General features: G+C 53.5%; 1 protein-coding gene across 1 annotated transcript in view; it reads right to left on the reverse strand.

Moving 5' to 3' along the window:
- LOC108494865 (protein CEPU-1) overlaps positions 1 to 13756 on the reverse strand; it is a 358720-nt gene extending 344964 nt beyond the window's left edge. The window contains exon 1 of the mRNA XM_017809846.1: positions 13386 to 13756. Within this exon, the coding sequence (XP_017665335.1) occupies positions 13386 to 13461 (76 nt within the window). The 5' untranslated portion in view covers positions 13462 to 13756. The remainder of the gene's footprint in view (positions 1 to 13385) is intronic.
- Positions 13757 to 16639: the final 2883 nt, after the last annotated feature.

Raw genomic sequence — 16639 nt, forward strand, 5'->3', positions numbered from 1 at the left:
TCAGGGAGAACTGGGTGGAGCCATCTCTCCCCCTCTCACTGTCGCCTTCCAACTACCCAGTGAATAAAACATCGCCCACAAATCTATTAGGCTAATTTTAAATCCTGACAATTTAGCAGCACTTCAGCAAGATAAGAGCCATTTATTAAAAGCCACAGTTCATTAAGCCAAATGCTGCTGGCGTATTTACTCAGAGAAACGGGGCTGGGCTCGGCTCTCACCCAGACCAGAAGTCCCCAGAGGAGCAGGAGTGATCCTATTTCACCCAAAATGAAAGGTCAGCATGAACCTTCACCCACCCTGAGCCCACGGGGGGCTGTGTGTGCTTCCCATGGCAGGGGCTGGGTGTCAGTGGTGCCTCCTCCCCTCCTGGATGAACACGGAGAAAGAGTCACAGGACGAGCTCCAGGTTTGTCACCCAGGGCTGTGACAAGTCTCCAGGAGCTCTGTCAGAGAAGCAGCTCACACAGCACCATGTCTTACACCACCCCACTGTGGAACCATTCCCAAGAGGATCAACACCCCAACCCGGATCAGACACCGCGTTGGAACCGCTCCTGTCAATGGCAGGCACAGACTGACTTTGGAGAGGGATGATTGCTCCCAACCACAAGCCAGGAGAGGGCTACTGAAGAGGAACTGCTGCTTGCCAAAGGTACCAGATCACACCCAGAGCTTTCATTCCTCCCAGCTGCCTCCTGACATCGCTGCTGATCCCCCACACTGTGCCAGGGCATCGGCTCCCAGGGGCTGTGGCGACGACAGAGGGAGCTTTGGGATGCAGGGAAAGCGCTGGATGGTTCCTGCTTCCCGTGGAAGAGGAGATGGACTCCCTGCTGTGAGCAGCCCTGCCCCTGGGAGCTGGGATTTTTTGTCAACCTTCACAAGGAATGAGTTTGACCTTCCACCCAAACCGAGACACAACATCCACAACCTGTAAAACCCCGTGTGAGCCCACCTTACACCACCGAAATCTGCCCTGTGAAGACGTGCCCGAGCACAGCCTGGCAGAGCAGACAAGGCTTTGCCGAGCTCCGTGCCAGCGTCGAGGAACTTATTCCACTCAGGAGCCACGTGCCACACGGAACTAGACGATTTTTAGGCTCCCTTCCAGGCCAAACCATTCCAGGATTCTCTGATTTTACGGTTCCCAGCAGCGCAGGGGTCTCTGCAGGTGAGGAGGGATGGCGAGGGGCTCGGCGGTACCCGAGGGATGGAGCCGGGAGGGAGGGAGCTGCGCCAGCATCGCTGCGAGGAGCCGGCAGCAGAGGGCAGTGAAGAAATCCCATCTGGCAGAGTTTGTGAGTGTAATTCATTCCAGCGGGAGATATCCAAGAGACTTTATCAAGTGCAATTGTCCCACTGCGCCTTTCACCTGCACACACTCGCAAGACAGTCTGGAGTGACTGCAGAGTATCCCTTTGCAGTCAGAGCTGAAAGCAGCATTATAAAGGTGAATTAACATTTAAAAAGAACGTAAAAAACCCAGAATTGTTCTAATGATGATTAATGGGAAGCTATAAGGGAGGCCGTGACCTCCTAGTGTCATTAAATGGATTGGCAGGTTTCTGAGCATTAATTATAAATAGCCACAGGAGTTTGAGTGCTTAGCAGAACGATGATAAATCCATGACACAGGCACAGGGACAAGGAGCCAGGAGCGTGGGGGAACACGTGCCTGTGTGTGCACACACACGGCTGGGCGTGCAAGGGAACATGGCTTTTCACGTGTGTCACACACAGGAAAGAGGCAAAAAGCCAAAAAAAAAAAGAGTGGCAGTGAGTCCATTTGAAGATACTCCTCTGTTTGGGTGGATAGAGAAATGGGTAAATGATAAATTAGGCACTGCCACTCAATCACATTTTCTAAATGTTTTATATCCCAAAAGCTATAAAAGCAATATTCCTTTCTGGCCTTATTGGAGCCATTTCTGGAAGGCAATCACATCTGTTCCCTCAGGGATTTGAGCTGAATTGTGCCTTCATTTTTTTTTCCTTGCCTTTTTTTCCCCCCTCCCCTTTCTATTTACTCTCTAGCCTGTCACCAAAGCAGGGTCAGAGCTTGCATACAAATAGGGAGGAGGAGTGAAAAACAAACAGCCCCGAACCAGCGATGAAGAGACCAAAAGTGGCTGCAAACTTCTCCTGGCAAAGGCACAGCTGCAATAATCAGGGGCCACATGGATTTTGGCAGCTCCTACGTTAATATTTCCTTTCCTTTAACGTGCATTATTCCACCATTGCAAGGATATTATGGAGATCTGCATCCCAAGGCACTGCTGTGCTGAGCCACCCAGCCTGCCTGGGATTTGCAGTGTTGTACCAAGGGTATCACTATTTCAAGAGCTCTCGGAGAGATGCTCGGGGATTAAAGCCCAAATCCCTCCCTGCATCTCACAGGGGCCCAGAGGCACAGCCACACAGGGGGGTTTGCTCCCCAGAGCAGGAGGTGGGTTTTTGTGGGAGTTCGCTGGAAAGGGAGGATCAGCAAAGTGTCAGAGCCCTGGGATGGAGGGTCTGAATAAACATGGGATGAATGGAGCGAGGACCTGAGGCTCGTTAATGAGCTCTCCCAGTGAACCACATCGACTGTGGAGGGGGAAGGCTCCTCTCCTGCCAATGACAGGAACAAAAGCTCTGGCTGAGATGCCAGAGGGGCAGTCCCGTCCCTGGGCATCCAGACACACACCCCTTTAGAATTCAGAAGGGAGGCTGGAGGCTCCCAGACCTGGCACAGCTCTGCACCAGCAGCCACATCTCCCAGCACCCAGCTGAGACAGCAGCCCCAGAATCCAGCCACTGGGCAATTCCATCGGGACTGGGATCCCCATTTCCTCCAGCGCTTCTCCTCCCCGCTGCTGTGGGTAGAAACCCACTGAGTGGGTTTCTGCTCACTCTATGGGGAAGCAAAAGCACAAGCCAAAATCCCCTGCACGGAAATTAAAAATATTCCTGTTTAGATTTAAGTCTCATTACCTTGCTGGGCTCTCCTGCATTATTTCAACTGATTGGAAAATGGTGGCAAAGGAACAAGTTCTCCATACAATTTTCTCCCGATCCTATTAGTTGCAATACAATTACAGTGAATACATCAATTCTTCGTCCCAGCAGCTCCTGGAAAGAACCACCTATTAAAAGCTGGCTTATTAATGGAATTGTACATCCAGGATTAATCGGGCCGCGTTGGCCATTTCCATTTCTCACTCCACAAGTGCTTTTGTTTGCTTAATAGGCTGAAGTAACTTGAGAATGACACAACTTAGAGCTTCCCCCATTTGCTGTGCGTATCGCCAGCAAATTTAATATCACTGCCCTCGCCGGCATCGCTCCGTGATAAAACCTGGCATGAGCTGCCAAGGAAATCCACCCCACAGGGTGGGCAGGGAGACAAGGGGCTCTCTGCCTTTGGCAGAGCGACCAAGGGGAGATTCCTCATTGATCCGAGGCTTTAAACCCAAGGGGAAATGGCAACACCAAAAAATCCTGCCGGAGCCAGCTGGCTGAGAGCCAGGCCACCACTGGAATATCATCCCACGGGCACTTTGAAAGCTTCCTGGTGCCCCAAAGAGCATCACCCCCCAGCCAACTGGATGTAAGGGGTCCCCTCCAGCCTTCCCTGCTCCCTGGGAAGCCCCAACCAATCCTAAGCCCACTCTCCAGCAGCTGGAAGCAGGGACACTGTTTCCTGGCGCAGATATTCCTGTGGCAGCGGAGTCAATGCATGTTGAAGCATGGTAATATAGTATGACTTTCCCCTTTAATGGAATTTTTCTAGCCCACTAGGAAAAAAAAGGCTCCATTAGCCAGACTACAAAGGCTCCTACTTATTAGTATTTTAGAACAGCGGCAAAAACATTTCTTGAATCTAATTATTGCTGACAAATATGAAAATTGAAATCAAAGTTAAATTTTCAGCTACAGTGCCTCATTCGGCAGCGGCTCCCAACGATTGCATCAACACATTTATTCTGCTGAGCAGGCTCCGAGATTGGGCCCCCCCCTTCCCCTCCAGCCCACCCCTCCATCTTCAGAGGCATTAACTCTGACATATTCATCTCAACAGCCGGGGCCACGGAACCAACTTCGTGTTTACCAGTTGTACGCAGCCGACGGATCGGAGCGAGGCTTCCAGGGGCTGGAGGAGCAGGGAATGGAGCTCGCTGCTCGAGGGGAGAAGGGAATAGAGCTTGCTGCTTTTTGGTTTTCCCCTTATTTTCTTAATTTATTGTCGTTTATTTCCAACTTCGCCCTCTCCAGTCCCCTCCCAACCCGCCCTCCAAAAAAAAAGGGTGATCGTAAATTCCGCAAGGCAGAGGATGCTGAAGGGACTGGAGAATGGGGAGAGGGGGGGAATTAAGGGGAGGAAAAAAAAAAAGCCTTGTCAACATATTTCCTTTCTCCTGCCTCCCCCCCAACATACTGTAAAAATCAATCCCCTTTGTCATTTTGCTCTGCTTGTGTGAATGTTTAATGGCTGTCGAGGGAGATAATGATTGCTGCTAGGAAATTCATTTCAGATTTGCTATTTATAAAGTACTTGGTGCTCAGGTGGGAAATTAACATAAGGAAGGGGGAAAGGGACCGAACCAGGGAAAAAAAACGGCAGCAGGAGAGGAGGGATGAGCTGCTGCAGGGCTGGTTGGAAGGGGTTGGAGCCCGAAGAGGATCTGCAGCTCATCCCACCTCTCCTGAGGGAAAAGGCTTGGAAGGAGCAGGAATAGCCACACTGGGGGTATACAGGTGCTGCCAAGCACCGTCAGCCCCTTTCCAGGATCCACTCATGGATGAAGGACACAGAGCCAGGGTTATCCCCAGGTGCCTGGTGGATTTTGAAGGCAGCAATGCCCTCCCGTCATCCACCACAAAACCTGACACAATCCCACCACCAATGACTGCACCCCGACTCCCTCTCCAGCCCCTCACCCCTCTGGATTCACCCCAAACCTCCTCCGAGTCCCTGCTCCCTGCAAAGCCCCTCAACCTGTTGCCACGTGTTGGATTTTTGACTCCCGAGGGAATTCCCATCGGCAGCGCAGCCGGATCCCGCCGAACGCACGCTGCCATTGAGTTGCTAATTCCTCGTCTCAGAAGTTGCTTTTCACTTTCTGATTTTTCAATAATAGGCTTGGTATGAATCCCTTAAGCTCCCGAAATAAGCTGAAAACCGCTTTTCCAGCCATTTACATAAACACAAGTGGATCAGAAGGAATAATCATAGTTTATATGCATTATTTGGGGGCTTTGGAGACGGTGTCTAATGTGATGTCAGGTTTTGAAGCCCAAAACACACAATGGGAAGCGCTGACGTGCAGAAAAGCGGCACAAAGAGTAAACAATAAATAATACACTTTTTTTTTCATGTTGTCTTCAGTGACAAGGAGGTTTTGGCTCCGCCACCATCCCAGCCTCTAATGGATCATGGATCCTGCTCCTCGCCAGCTTTGTTCCTGAAAGGGCTTCGTTAAGAGAGATGTCATTCATCCTAAATCCAAATTCACCTCGTGCCAGCCAGCCCTGCTGCTCTCCTGTGCCTTGGCCCACTATCAAAACGCCGGTGCTGGCTTTGGGAATTGACTTTGGAAAACTAAAAGTCTAACGGAGGCACCCTCTGATCTCTAAATACCATCTGTCCTGCAGAAAGGGAATAAAAGCTAAAACCACCCAAACCGACCCGGGAGCTTAGTGCTGTTCACCAGATAACTCCTACCAGAGGGGGAAAAAAAGCCCGAAACGCTTAAAAAGAGAGAGAATATTATGGTATTAATGAACCTTGCTTTGCTCCGAGGGCTTGTCATGCTTCCAGCGAGGCGGGTCAGGTTTGGCTTTCAAACCGGTTCTTTAAATCAAGAATTCCGTTTCTGGTAAAATGGAAACATTAGCAGAGGATCTGTTTTGAAGAAATAACAATACAAAATGGAACGAGGCTGGAGACTCCAGGCTCTTTGATAGCGCTGCAATGTGGCCTTCGGAGCCTCTTTCTGTTTTGTTTGAAATCACTTCCCAACTTGGTACATAAAGCTCCGAATCTGAACATGAAAAAAAAAACCGCTTCAAAAAAAATCGATCCTTGCTTTTCCCAGAATTTACTTTCAATGGGAATTTGCGATTGTACTTTTCCACTTCATTTTGGAATCAGAAAAGCCTAAAACACTCTGCCTGGTTGCTAATGTTGCACAATTTCCTGTGGCATTTCCCACTCCTCGGCAGCTGCTGTCTCCCACCGGGAGTCACGGGAGGATGAGAACCGGCCCCGTGGGCTGAGCCTTGTGGTTTTTTAAGTTCCTTCCCAACCTAAATCAGGGTTTCCCCATGCTCAGCAATATCCAGGAAAAGACCCCATCCCTGGAAGTGCTCAAGGCCAGGTTGGATGGGGCTTGGAGCAACCTGGGAAGGTGTCCCAGCCCAGGGCAGGGGTTGGAACTGATGATCTTTACGCTCCTTTCCAACTCGAGGTATTCTGGGATCTTTTTCTGTTATTTCCCATAAAATTCCAGCTGACCACCTGCTCCCATCCTTCCTCCAAGCCAGACCCACCACGACTCCAACAGTGAGCATTCGGTATGAGCCACAGCTCAGCAGGTGCCTCACACGAGGTGCTGAACATCCTTCCACCTTCCACCCACCTCCAGAGGGTCCTCAGTGCTGCTCCAGGACCTTTTAGCCTGGCAGCACCTTCATCCCTCTGTCCCCATCGTCCTCATGGAAAGGCAGAGGATGCTGTGCCTGCTTCCATCAGTGCTTTAAAGGAAACACTCCAACCACCAGGGATCCTGGATTCCCCACCCAGCTGCTACAAAGCTTTTTGGAGCCACAGCTCCTTTTTCAGCTGCCCCTGATTAGTAAGCGAAGCATGTGGGAGCTGGAGGAAGGGAAAAGGGGGGGGGGTGTGAGGATGCCAAGAACTGAACACTGTCTTTAGTGGGAACAGTCAACAGGACAAGGGGGTCGAGGGGTCAATTAATTTACAACAGCTTTCAGCATTACACATATTAACTGTTGAGCGCATCAAAAATCCATGATATCCTTCCCGGTGGCAGAGAGCAGAGCCCAGCAAAGGCAGCACCTCTGATTTATTATTAACCAAGAGCAAGGTGCTGCTTCGGGAAGGAGCAGGGAGGGAGGTGGCCACGGCTCCAAACATTCCAGGAGCAGCGGAGGTGGGATGGCTGGAGGATGCACCAGCACCCTCGGAAGGGCTGGAAGGGTTGGAGTGCCCCGGGGGATGCAGTGACAGAGAGATCATTCCTTGCAATCCTGAGTTTTCGTAGAATCCCAGAATGGTTTGGGGACATTAAAGCTCATCCAGTGCCACCACCATCCATGTCCCTGCCATGGGCAGGGACACTTCCACTACACCAGGTTGCTCTAAGCCTTGTCTGGAGCAAACAATTGTCCTTGAGCACTTCCAGGGATGGGGCAGCCACAGCCTCTCTGGGCAACCTGTGCCAGGGCCTCCCCACCCTCACAGGTCAGAATTCCTTCCCAATATCCCATCTAACCCTGCCTTGTGTCCATGGGAAGCCATTCCTCCTTGTCCTGTCCCTCCAGGTCCTTGTCCAAAGTCCCTCTCCAGCTCCCTTGGAGCCCCTTTAGGCACTGGAAGGGGCTCTCAGGTCTCCCTGGAGCCTTTTCTTCTCCAGGCTGACCAACCCCAGCTCTCTCAGCCTGTTTTTTTGCCTACAAAAGCTACTAAAGGCATGAAAACCCCATGTGCTGAGGTGCAGGATGCTGGCTGGCCATGGGGCATAGCACTAGGGCTTGGACTGCCACTACAGAATCCCAAAATCTGGCACCTCGCTCATTTTGGCACCTTCTGGAAACCCAGAGCTCAACTCCAAGTCCAAGCTGCAGCTCCAAGCCTTTGCCATGAACACCTGAGATAGATCAGGTTTGGGTCCCACTGAGTCTAACGGGAGATTTGCCACCATCCACCAAAGGAGAATGACCAGTAATGCTTAAAAAAAATCACTTTTCCCCTCTTTAAAGCTCTGCTCTGAAAGATGACCCTTAACTGGGGAACAAGCAAGGAAAATCTTGCCCTTTCTTGCCACTACTGAAGTTTGGGAAGCAAAACCAAACACGAATGAGGGTTTTTTCCCGATCTGCACGGCCAAATAGTTACACCCCACAAGGTGTTTCTCAAGCTGTGAGAAAGCTGGAGTGTCCCCCCTCTGTCTGGCTGGAGCTGCCTGGGAAGCAGAGCTCTCCCCATCCACCTCCATCCCACTTTATCACAGCAAACAGTGAGCCCTGCTCACCAACCTGACCCAGATCTGTCAACTGATCAATCCTTTCCCCATAGGGAAAAAATAAAATGGGGGGGGAAAGGGAGGGGGAAATCACAATATGGGTATTTTTAAGTGAAAACTGCAAGAAAAATACACAAAGCAGACAGTTCCAATCTTGTGGAACTTCCAATATTGTGCTTGTCTCCATCAGAGGAAGGCAGAAAAGCCACGAGCCAGGGTTATTTATTATGCTGGTCAAAATGCCTACATGGAAAAGAAAAAGTAGCTTTTGCTAAGCACAAGGATGTCCCAAAACCGGGTGCAGCCTCCACAGCATCCAGCAGCAAAGTCTTGTACAGAGGGATGGTCCCTGGGTTGCTTCAGAAGTTTGGTTTTACCAGAGGAGGTTTTTTCCAAGCTCACAACTCCCACCTGCTTATCCAAATGGTATTTACTTCCTCTTGACCAGTCAAGGAGGCCCATCCCAAATGTGGGAATGGCAGAGCAGTCCCACACCACCTTGGACTTCCACTATAGAATCCCAAAATCCAGCACTTTGCTCATTTTGGACCCTGTTTGAAGCCAAGAGCTCAACTCCAAGTCCAAGCTGCAGCTCCAAACCTTTGCCATGAACATATGAGATGATGCTTTTTTGCCTCCTCGTGTTCCCACTTTAAATAACCACAGGCACCTTGTTCACACCTGGATTTTGTGAACAGCAAACAACAACATCCTGAGATGTGTCAGCATTTATGGGACCTCACATACCTCCAGTCCACAACTGGAGCTCCTAAATCTGTTGTAGCTACAACACAAACTACTCCAGCCCACGTCCCCCACAACTCTGAGGTTACTCACTACACACAACAACCTTTTGGATAGAGCCACTACAACAACTTTACTCCCTGCCATATCCTGCCAATCCCCTGCTGTGTAACCAGCTCAGTGGAGGGATGCTCCCACAAAAATTCCCACGGAAAACCCCACCTGCAACTCCACCGCCCAGCCCAAAATCCCAAACATTTTTGGGTGCCATCCCAGGGCTTTGCACAACACAACCTGTTTTCCAGTGCCAAAGGTCTCCTCAGGTTCCTGTTTGCTTCACTGAGGCTTAAAAATTAGCCAATTAATCCCACGTGGTGGCCTGATTTCCAGAGGTGCTGGTACCTGCTTACGGCTCCGCCTGGAATTAGCGGGAATGACGGATGTTCAGCCACACTCCAAATCCGGCCATCCAGCAACTGGAGTTCATTCCCCTCCTTTTATGTACTGCATATAACTGGGTTATCTAATTGTGGAGGTATTGATTATTACTGTTATTACCTATTAAATAGCTATTTTCTGCTGTTGGGGTGAATATCACATTTTATTGACCCGCTCGGTAACTATTAACCACATCTAATATTTTTCCCGAGGAACAATAAATCCAGGGATTCACAAAAAGATGTCGATACACCTAATTTTTCTTATACACATTCATTAGTGCAATTACCCTTCTGCAGGAACTGCCAGAAGGTTTCCCCTCCCGCCTCCACCCAGGGAAAGTCCTTCTGGGACGCGTAGCCCCAGCCCAGCTGGTGATCCCAAATCCTGCCCTTCCCGAGGGGAAATACCCAGCCTCTCCTCCCTGTGGATGTGTCTCCGGGCCAGATCCAGCCTTTCCATCACACACCAGCACAGGCTGTGTCTCAGTTTGGGAATTATCTGCCTCCCAGCCACATCGACCGAGCTAATAATTCTTTGGGATGAGGAACGCTCCGTGCAGGATGTTGATGTATGCTATTATTTTACATACCTATTTCAGCTTCCATGCTTATTAGAATAAGGTCTTTATGCTAATTTGTAAATCAAATTCCCATAATTCTTGGCTTACTGATGCTAAAGGCCCAGCTAAATCTTCTATGACCTTTTAGCCTGGTTAATCCTTTTCTGTGCGGCTGAGGAAAGAGTTCCCTCGGCTCCCCCACTCCTGACTGCTGGGGTGGGGGGTTTTGCCTCTTCCTCGAGGATTCCACGTGGGGTGTGGGTCAGGGAGACCAGGCACATGCAAGACCACCCCTTTCCTTTCAAACAGGGAAAGAGGGAAGAGAAGATGCTGCTGCTGGGTCCCCGTTTAGGGATATCCAGGATTTTCCTTGCTGCTATTTAAAACTCCCCCAGAGGACACACAATGAGAGCTGTGTTGCCAAACAGCCACTCACTTCCCAACGCCCAGGGCCATCCCAGCCCTTGCAGCCTCCACCCTTCCCAACTTATGGTTGGACCTCTGTCTTTTCCATGAGTTGATGCAATGGACACCTCCAGCTCATTCCCAAGGGGGTGGAGAATCCAAGCCAAGCTCCCTGGCCTTGCTCTCCAGCATCAACACCCAACAGCTCCCTTGATGTCCAACCACTCTGGACATTCCAGGGCCCAGAGGGTTCCTTCCTGACGGACACAACACTCAACAGCTCCCATTTCAGGGCCACAATTCCACAAATCCGACAGCGAATCTGCAGGACTTGGAGGACCTACAGATGTTTGCACAAGTGCAGGTGGTCAAACACTTCTGAATTACCCACTTCACGCTCTGCTTTCCTTTCGAGAACACTCACAAACCACTTTTCTTATTGTTTGTTTGGCTGTAAATAGGGAAATGACCTGGAGGATGGATGGGCTGCTGCAGAGGGCAGCACATGTCTCTGGAGCTGTTTGGAGGAGATTTGTGCAAAGCACGGTTTTTTCCTGCAGGACAATAATTTTCACATTTTCCAACACAAACCAGCTCCACTTCTGGACACCAAATGAAAGGAGAAAACTTAAAAATTCCAAAAAATACTGTGAATATCAGAAGAACTAATGAAGCAGCAGAACATTACTGCTGATTTTCTTATATTACCTTTGAGGTGAATGACCCCAAATTTCTCAAAACTCCCTTAAAAGGTTTGTGCCAAGATTCAAAATTATTTTTGCTAGGTGTTTTTTTTAGTTTTTAATGACTCTTAAATACAATTATGCAAGAAGGGACTCCTTCCCTCCAGTATCTCCCAGCCCAAAAAAGGCCCAAGGTTTTTGCTGCCAAAGGCTGCCCTGTGCAATGTTTCACCCACACCCCATGGCTCTGCCCTGGGTCCCCCCCCAGACCATGGAACAAGGTGGATCCCTGTTTTTCCTCATCCCAGCAGTGACTCGGGGACTTCTGGCACTCACATCAGACTCCTGCAAGGCAGGGAATTGGGGGATTTTAGGCTTGGGGAGGCAGCACATTCCTCCCCACGGCTCTGCTGCCCAGGAGAATTAAAAAAATACTAAAGAAAGAAATGAAAAACCAACTGCTTTCTGATCCACAAGCTTTCAAGGGAGCAGGGAGAGGAAGCAGGAGAGATGACCAGAGGCAGGGAATAAGACTGCAAGGAAGCCAAGTCAGGAGCCCCAAAGCAAGCATTAAAAAATAATAAAATAATGAAATAATAAAATAATGAAATAATAAAATAATGAAATAATAAAATAATGAAATAATAAAAGAAACGAAGCACAAATTCCAGGCAGGGGGAGTGAGGAGGGAAAGGGGCAGCTTCACCCCCCTCCTGGGGAGCCCCAACCCCGCAGAGGTGGGCAGCCAAGGGGGCCGGGGATCCCAGCCCCAGGGAAGCCCCCGGGATGCAGGGATGCCGGCACGCCGAGCAGGAAGCAGCAACCCTGGGAGAAGGAGAGGAGGGAGAGCGGGAGGAAGGCGAAGAGGAGCGGGGCCGCGGGGTGTGCTGTGCATGCTAAGCAGCCCGCGCCGGTCGATCCCGCACGGGCGGCTCTCCGGAGCGGGCCCAGCGTGCCCAGCAGAGAGAAGTTTGTGGTGGGAGATGTCCGGTCGCTGTCCCTGCTCACGCCTCAGCCCCCCGCCCCGCACAGCCCACCCGAGCGCTGCTGCAGAGACCTCGGCTGGTGGGATCGGGCAGGGCTGAGCGGGGCACGGCGGTGCCCAAACCCTATTCCCAGCCCTCGGAGCAGCGCAGAGGCAGCTGGATCCGGCCCTGGAGAGGGATCGACCCCCCCGGGGTGCATCCGTCCTCAGAGGAACCTACATCCTCCCCCGCCAGGGGTGTCTGCATCCCCCTCGGGCATGCAGTATTCCCTCGAGGAATACCTGCATCCTCCCGGGGGTGTATCCATGCTCCAAGGAGTACCTGCATCCCCCCCCCGGGGGTGCATCCATCTCCCTGTGGAATACTTGCATCCCCTCCGAGGGTGCATCCATCCCTCCGAGGAATACTCGCATGCCCCGGGGGTGCATCCATGCTCCGAGAAGTGCCTGCATTCCACCCGGGGCTGCATCCAACCCCCCGAGGAGCGCTTGCATCCCGCACCGGAGCCCCGGGAACCAGCCGCCCGCCTCGCACGGCGCAGCATCCCCCCGGCGCATCCCCCCGGCGCATCCCCCTGCGCATCCCGAGCTCCGGCGGCGGCCCGGGGCAGGATGCGGCTCCATCCTCTCCTCCCACGGAGGAAACCCCGCTCCCATAGCCCCTCCAGATGGCTGCGAGGAGCCTAACGCGAGCTGACAGGCTCGGCGCTCCCGGCCAGATGGGGCTGGCTCCTGCCGCCGCTTCCCCCCGCGCCTTTTCCCATCGCTTTTTGCTCTTTTTTTTCCCCTCGCACAGCCCCCCCTCCCCTCCAAGCACCATCCCCCGCCTGGGGGGACAGCCATGCTCATCCGGGACAGGTTGGGTAAGGACTTCCCAACTCCCAGCCCGGCAGGAGCGGGGCTGCACCGAGTTTTTCGGACGACCTTGCTGGAAAAGCAAAGGCGGGGGGACGCACGGAGGAACCCCGAACCCCCCCGACCCTCAGCCTGTTGGATGCACTGATCCTGCAGGAATTATGCTGGGATGGCAGAGTCATTCTGCACCCCCAAAAATAATCAGGACGCCATGGGAGAAGTGTCCACCCCGCCAACCCCCCCCTCGAGCTCGGTGCACCGGGAATTCCTCCGCCGTACCCGCATCCGCACCCCCCGCAACTTCACAGCGGGCTGGAGACCCTCTCCCAGCTCCCTTCCCGCTCTGGGGGATCCTCGTCCCCGCTCTGGGGGGGATTCTCCCCTCCTCGGCCCCCCAGAGGGTGCTGCCGTGGGACCGCGCATCCTCCGCCCGCCCGGGCTGCATCCCCCGCGGCATTCCCTACCTTGGGAGAGGAGGAGCGCGGCCATCCCGGCGAAGATCACCCAAGAGACGGGGTGGTGCATTTTGGCCTGGGCCATGTCTTCTTCCTCCTCCTTCCCCACTCACTGCCGGGCGGGGAGAGGTTTAAAATCCAGCGTTTCCCGGAGCAAAGCGCAGGAAGGTGGAGTGGGGGGATGGAGGGGGGGCGGGGGGAGAAGGAAAAAGGAAGGGGAGGAAAAAAAAAAAAACGGGAAAAAAGCACCGAAGGGTGGGGGAGGGGAAAAAAAACCCAAAAAGAAAAAAAAAAGGGGGGGGGAAGGGGGTCGGAAGGGGTTGCAGGTGCGAGGACAGGCGCTGCGTGCCCGCCGCTCCGGCCCGCACACGCCGCCCGGCTGCAACACGCCGCCGGCCGCGCACGCAGCCGCCCCCGCGCCGCACTCATTGGCTGCGGGGCCCCCCCGCGCCGGCTCCCGCAACCCCCCGGGCACCCGCACCCCGCAAACTCCCTGCCGGCATCTGCACACCCCGCCTCCCGCAACCCCCCCCCCCGGGCACACGCAACCCCCCCCGGGGCACCCGCAACCCCCCGCCTCCAGCAACCCACCCGGGCACTTGCACCCCGCAAACTCCCTGCCGGCATCTGCACAACCCGCCTCCCGCAACCCCACCGGGCACCCACAACTCCCCGACTCCAGCAACCCCCCCGGGCACCCGCACCCCGCAAACTCCCTGCCCGCCTCTGCACCTCCCACTTCCCGCAACCCCCCCGGGGCACTCGCAACCCCCCGGCAACCGCAACCCCTCCGGGCATCTACAGACTCCCTGCTGGCATCTGCACACCCCGCCTCCAGCAACCCCCTGGCTCCCGCAACCCCCCTCGGGCACCCACAGCCCCCCCAGGACACCCGCGCCCCGCAAACTCCCTGCTGGCACCTGCACACCCGGACCCTCCCGCCCCCCTGGGCACTCACAACCGCCCCAGGACACCCGCACCCTGCAAACTCCCTCCCAGCATCTGAACACCCCGCCTCCCGCAGTCCTCGGCACCCACAATGCCCCCCGGGCACCCGCAAACTCCCTCTGGTCATCTGCACCCCCCGGGCACCCCAACCCCGTCACCGCCGGCATCTGCACCCCACTGGCACCTGCACCCCACCAAACTCCCCATCCCGCAGCCTCCCCAGCCCCCCAAACTTCTATCCAGCGCCTGCACCCCTCTACCCCCCCGGCATGGGCACCCTCCCCCCAACCCTGGCACCCTACCTAACTCCCTGGCATCCCTATCCCCCCAAACTCCCCATCCCCTGGCACCAGCACCCCCATACACACACAGCTGGATCCCCCTAAACTGCCCCAGCACCCACATCCCTCCTGCAGCATCCTCACCCCCCTGCAGCACCCACATCCCTCCTGCAGCATCCTGACCCCCCTGCAGCACCCACATCCCTCCTGCAGCATCCTGACCCCCCTGCAGCACCCATTCAACGCCCCACATGAGCTTTCCCCAGCTGGGAAAGGGGGGTGAGCCCCTCCTGCAGTAACTGCAGCCTCAGCTTCCCCACCTGCATCAGGATGGGAGGGAAAAGCACCCACACCCCCCTTGTCCCACCTGCCAGTCCCACAAGGAAGAAGTCCACCTGCTTTTGGGGGGCTGGTGCCTCCAGGCAGAGCCCCAACAAGGCTTTTCCCTTTATACACCTTATCCCATGAGGAAATTGCTCGGAAAGCAAATTTAATTGGGAATAACTCTTCCGTTTGTGGCAGAAATCTACTTTTAGTCCAAATCAAGGGGTTTTTTTCCATGCTGTAACCACACTCATCTGACTCCCCTCACCAAGCCCACCTCCTGCTCTGAGCAGCATCTGGGCCGCTTGGACCCAGTTTAGGATTGAATACACTCCTGTTACCTCAACTCTTTGCACATGCCAACTTCTCATCCCTATTTCACAACAACAGAAACAAAATAGACTTTTCTCCAGCTCAGGATTCCCCAAACCATCACATCTGTCCACACCACAACTCAACAGCAAGAGCATGACACCCACGTGCCTGCACAGAAAAGGTCCTCAAGACCAAAACCCTAAATTATTTCCACCCTTTGTCCAATATAAAGAATATTTGAGGCTCTGAATACCAAGACGACTCTTTGACACAACCTAAATAAAAAATATCACATTAAATATTATTTTCATGAGTGATAAGGATGTCTCATTTCATTGCTCGAGGTGACTCACAGCCCCTTCAAGCAACATCATAGCCAGAAAAATGACAAAGAGGAAGAAAAAGAATTAAAAGATATCTTGGCTTTTTGTATTTATGCCTCCTCAGAGGCTTCCAAAAATCTGAGCTGTTCACTTTGCAATTCAGAAGAAGACTTGGCTGCAAGCTCTTGGAAATCCAGCTGTGTTTCTCTCTCTGTCTCTGCTGCCCAGAGAGACTCTCCGAGTCAAATCCGGGCCAGTCGTTCTGCTGCAGGGAGGTGACAAAGCACAGGGGCAGGTCCCTCCTGCTCAAGCCTCATCCACGGGTCTGACAATAACAATCTTCTCATCACAAATGGGCAGCCAGGAGGGATTGATTGGCAGCCCTGGCTGGATGGTCCCAGCAGCCCTGTTTGATGCCTGCACGTCCCTGCCACCATCCAGCCACAGGGTCCCATGGTCCCCAAACGTGAAGATGCATTTCACCATCCCTGGGTGCTCCCCAGCACCTCCACTGCTGTTATCCATGAGTTTCCACGGGGGATTTTGCCCAAACAGCAGCTGGTGTAAAGCTGTGCCCTGACACTGAGAGCTTTCACCCCTCCTTCCTTTTCCCCTCCCAAGGCTTGGTTCAACCCACAGACCTCGAGGAGGTCCCATGGATCCAGAGCTCTCCACCACCACTTCCTGGGACCAGCAGGAGCAGCCTACACCCTGCCAGAGCCTCCAGCACCTCCCAGCTCGTTAGGATGGGAAGAGCTAAGGACCACAGTAGCACTAATGACTGCACGTGCAGTTCAGCAGATTTCTCTGGAAGCAAACACAGAGAAGGGGTATTTAATGCTGGTCCTGTCCACCTCATGATGGCAAGGCTTGGGGTGTTGCTCCAGCACAAACCCACTGCCCCAGCTACCTCCAGCTGATGGAGAAACCATTGGTAAGGGGGGAGGATTCCTAACTCCATCCCATCTCATCCTCCCCTTTGCATTCCCGTTATTCAGCCCCGGTGAGGCCACCCCTGGAGTGCTGTGTCCAGTTCTGGGCCCCTCAGCTCAGGAAGGACATGGAGGGGCTG

This window comes from Lepidothrix coronata, unplaced genomic scaffold (genome assembly GCF_001604755.1).
Source record: "Lepidothrix coronata isolate B3197 unplaced genomic scaffold, Lepidothrix_coronata-1.0 Scaffold27, whole genome shotgun sequence".
NCBI lineage: Eukaryota > Metazoa > Chordata > Aves > Passeriformes > Pipridae > Lepidothrix > Lepidothrix coronata.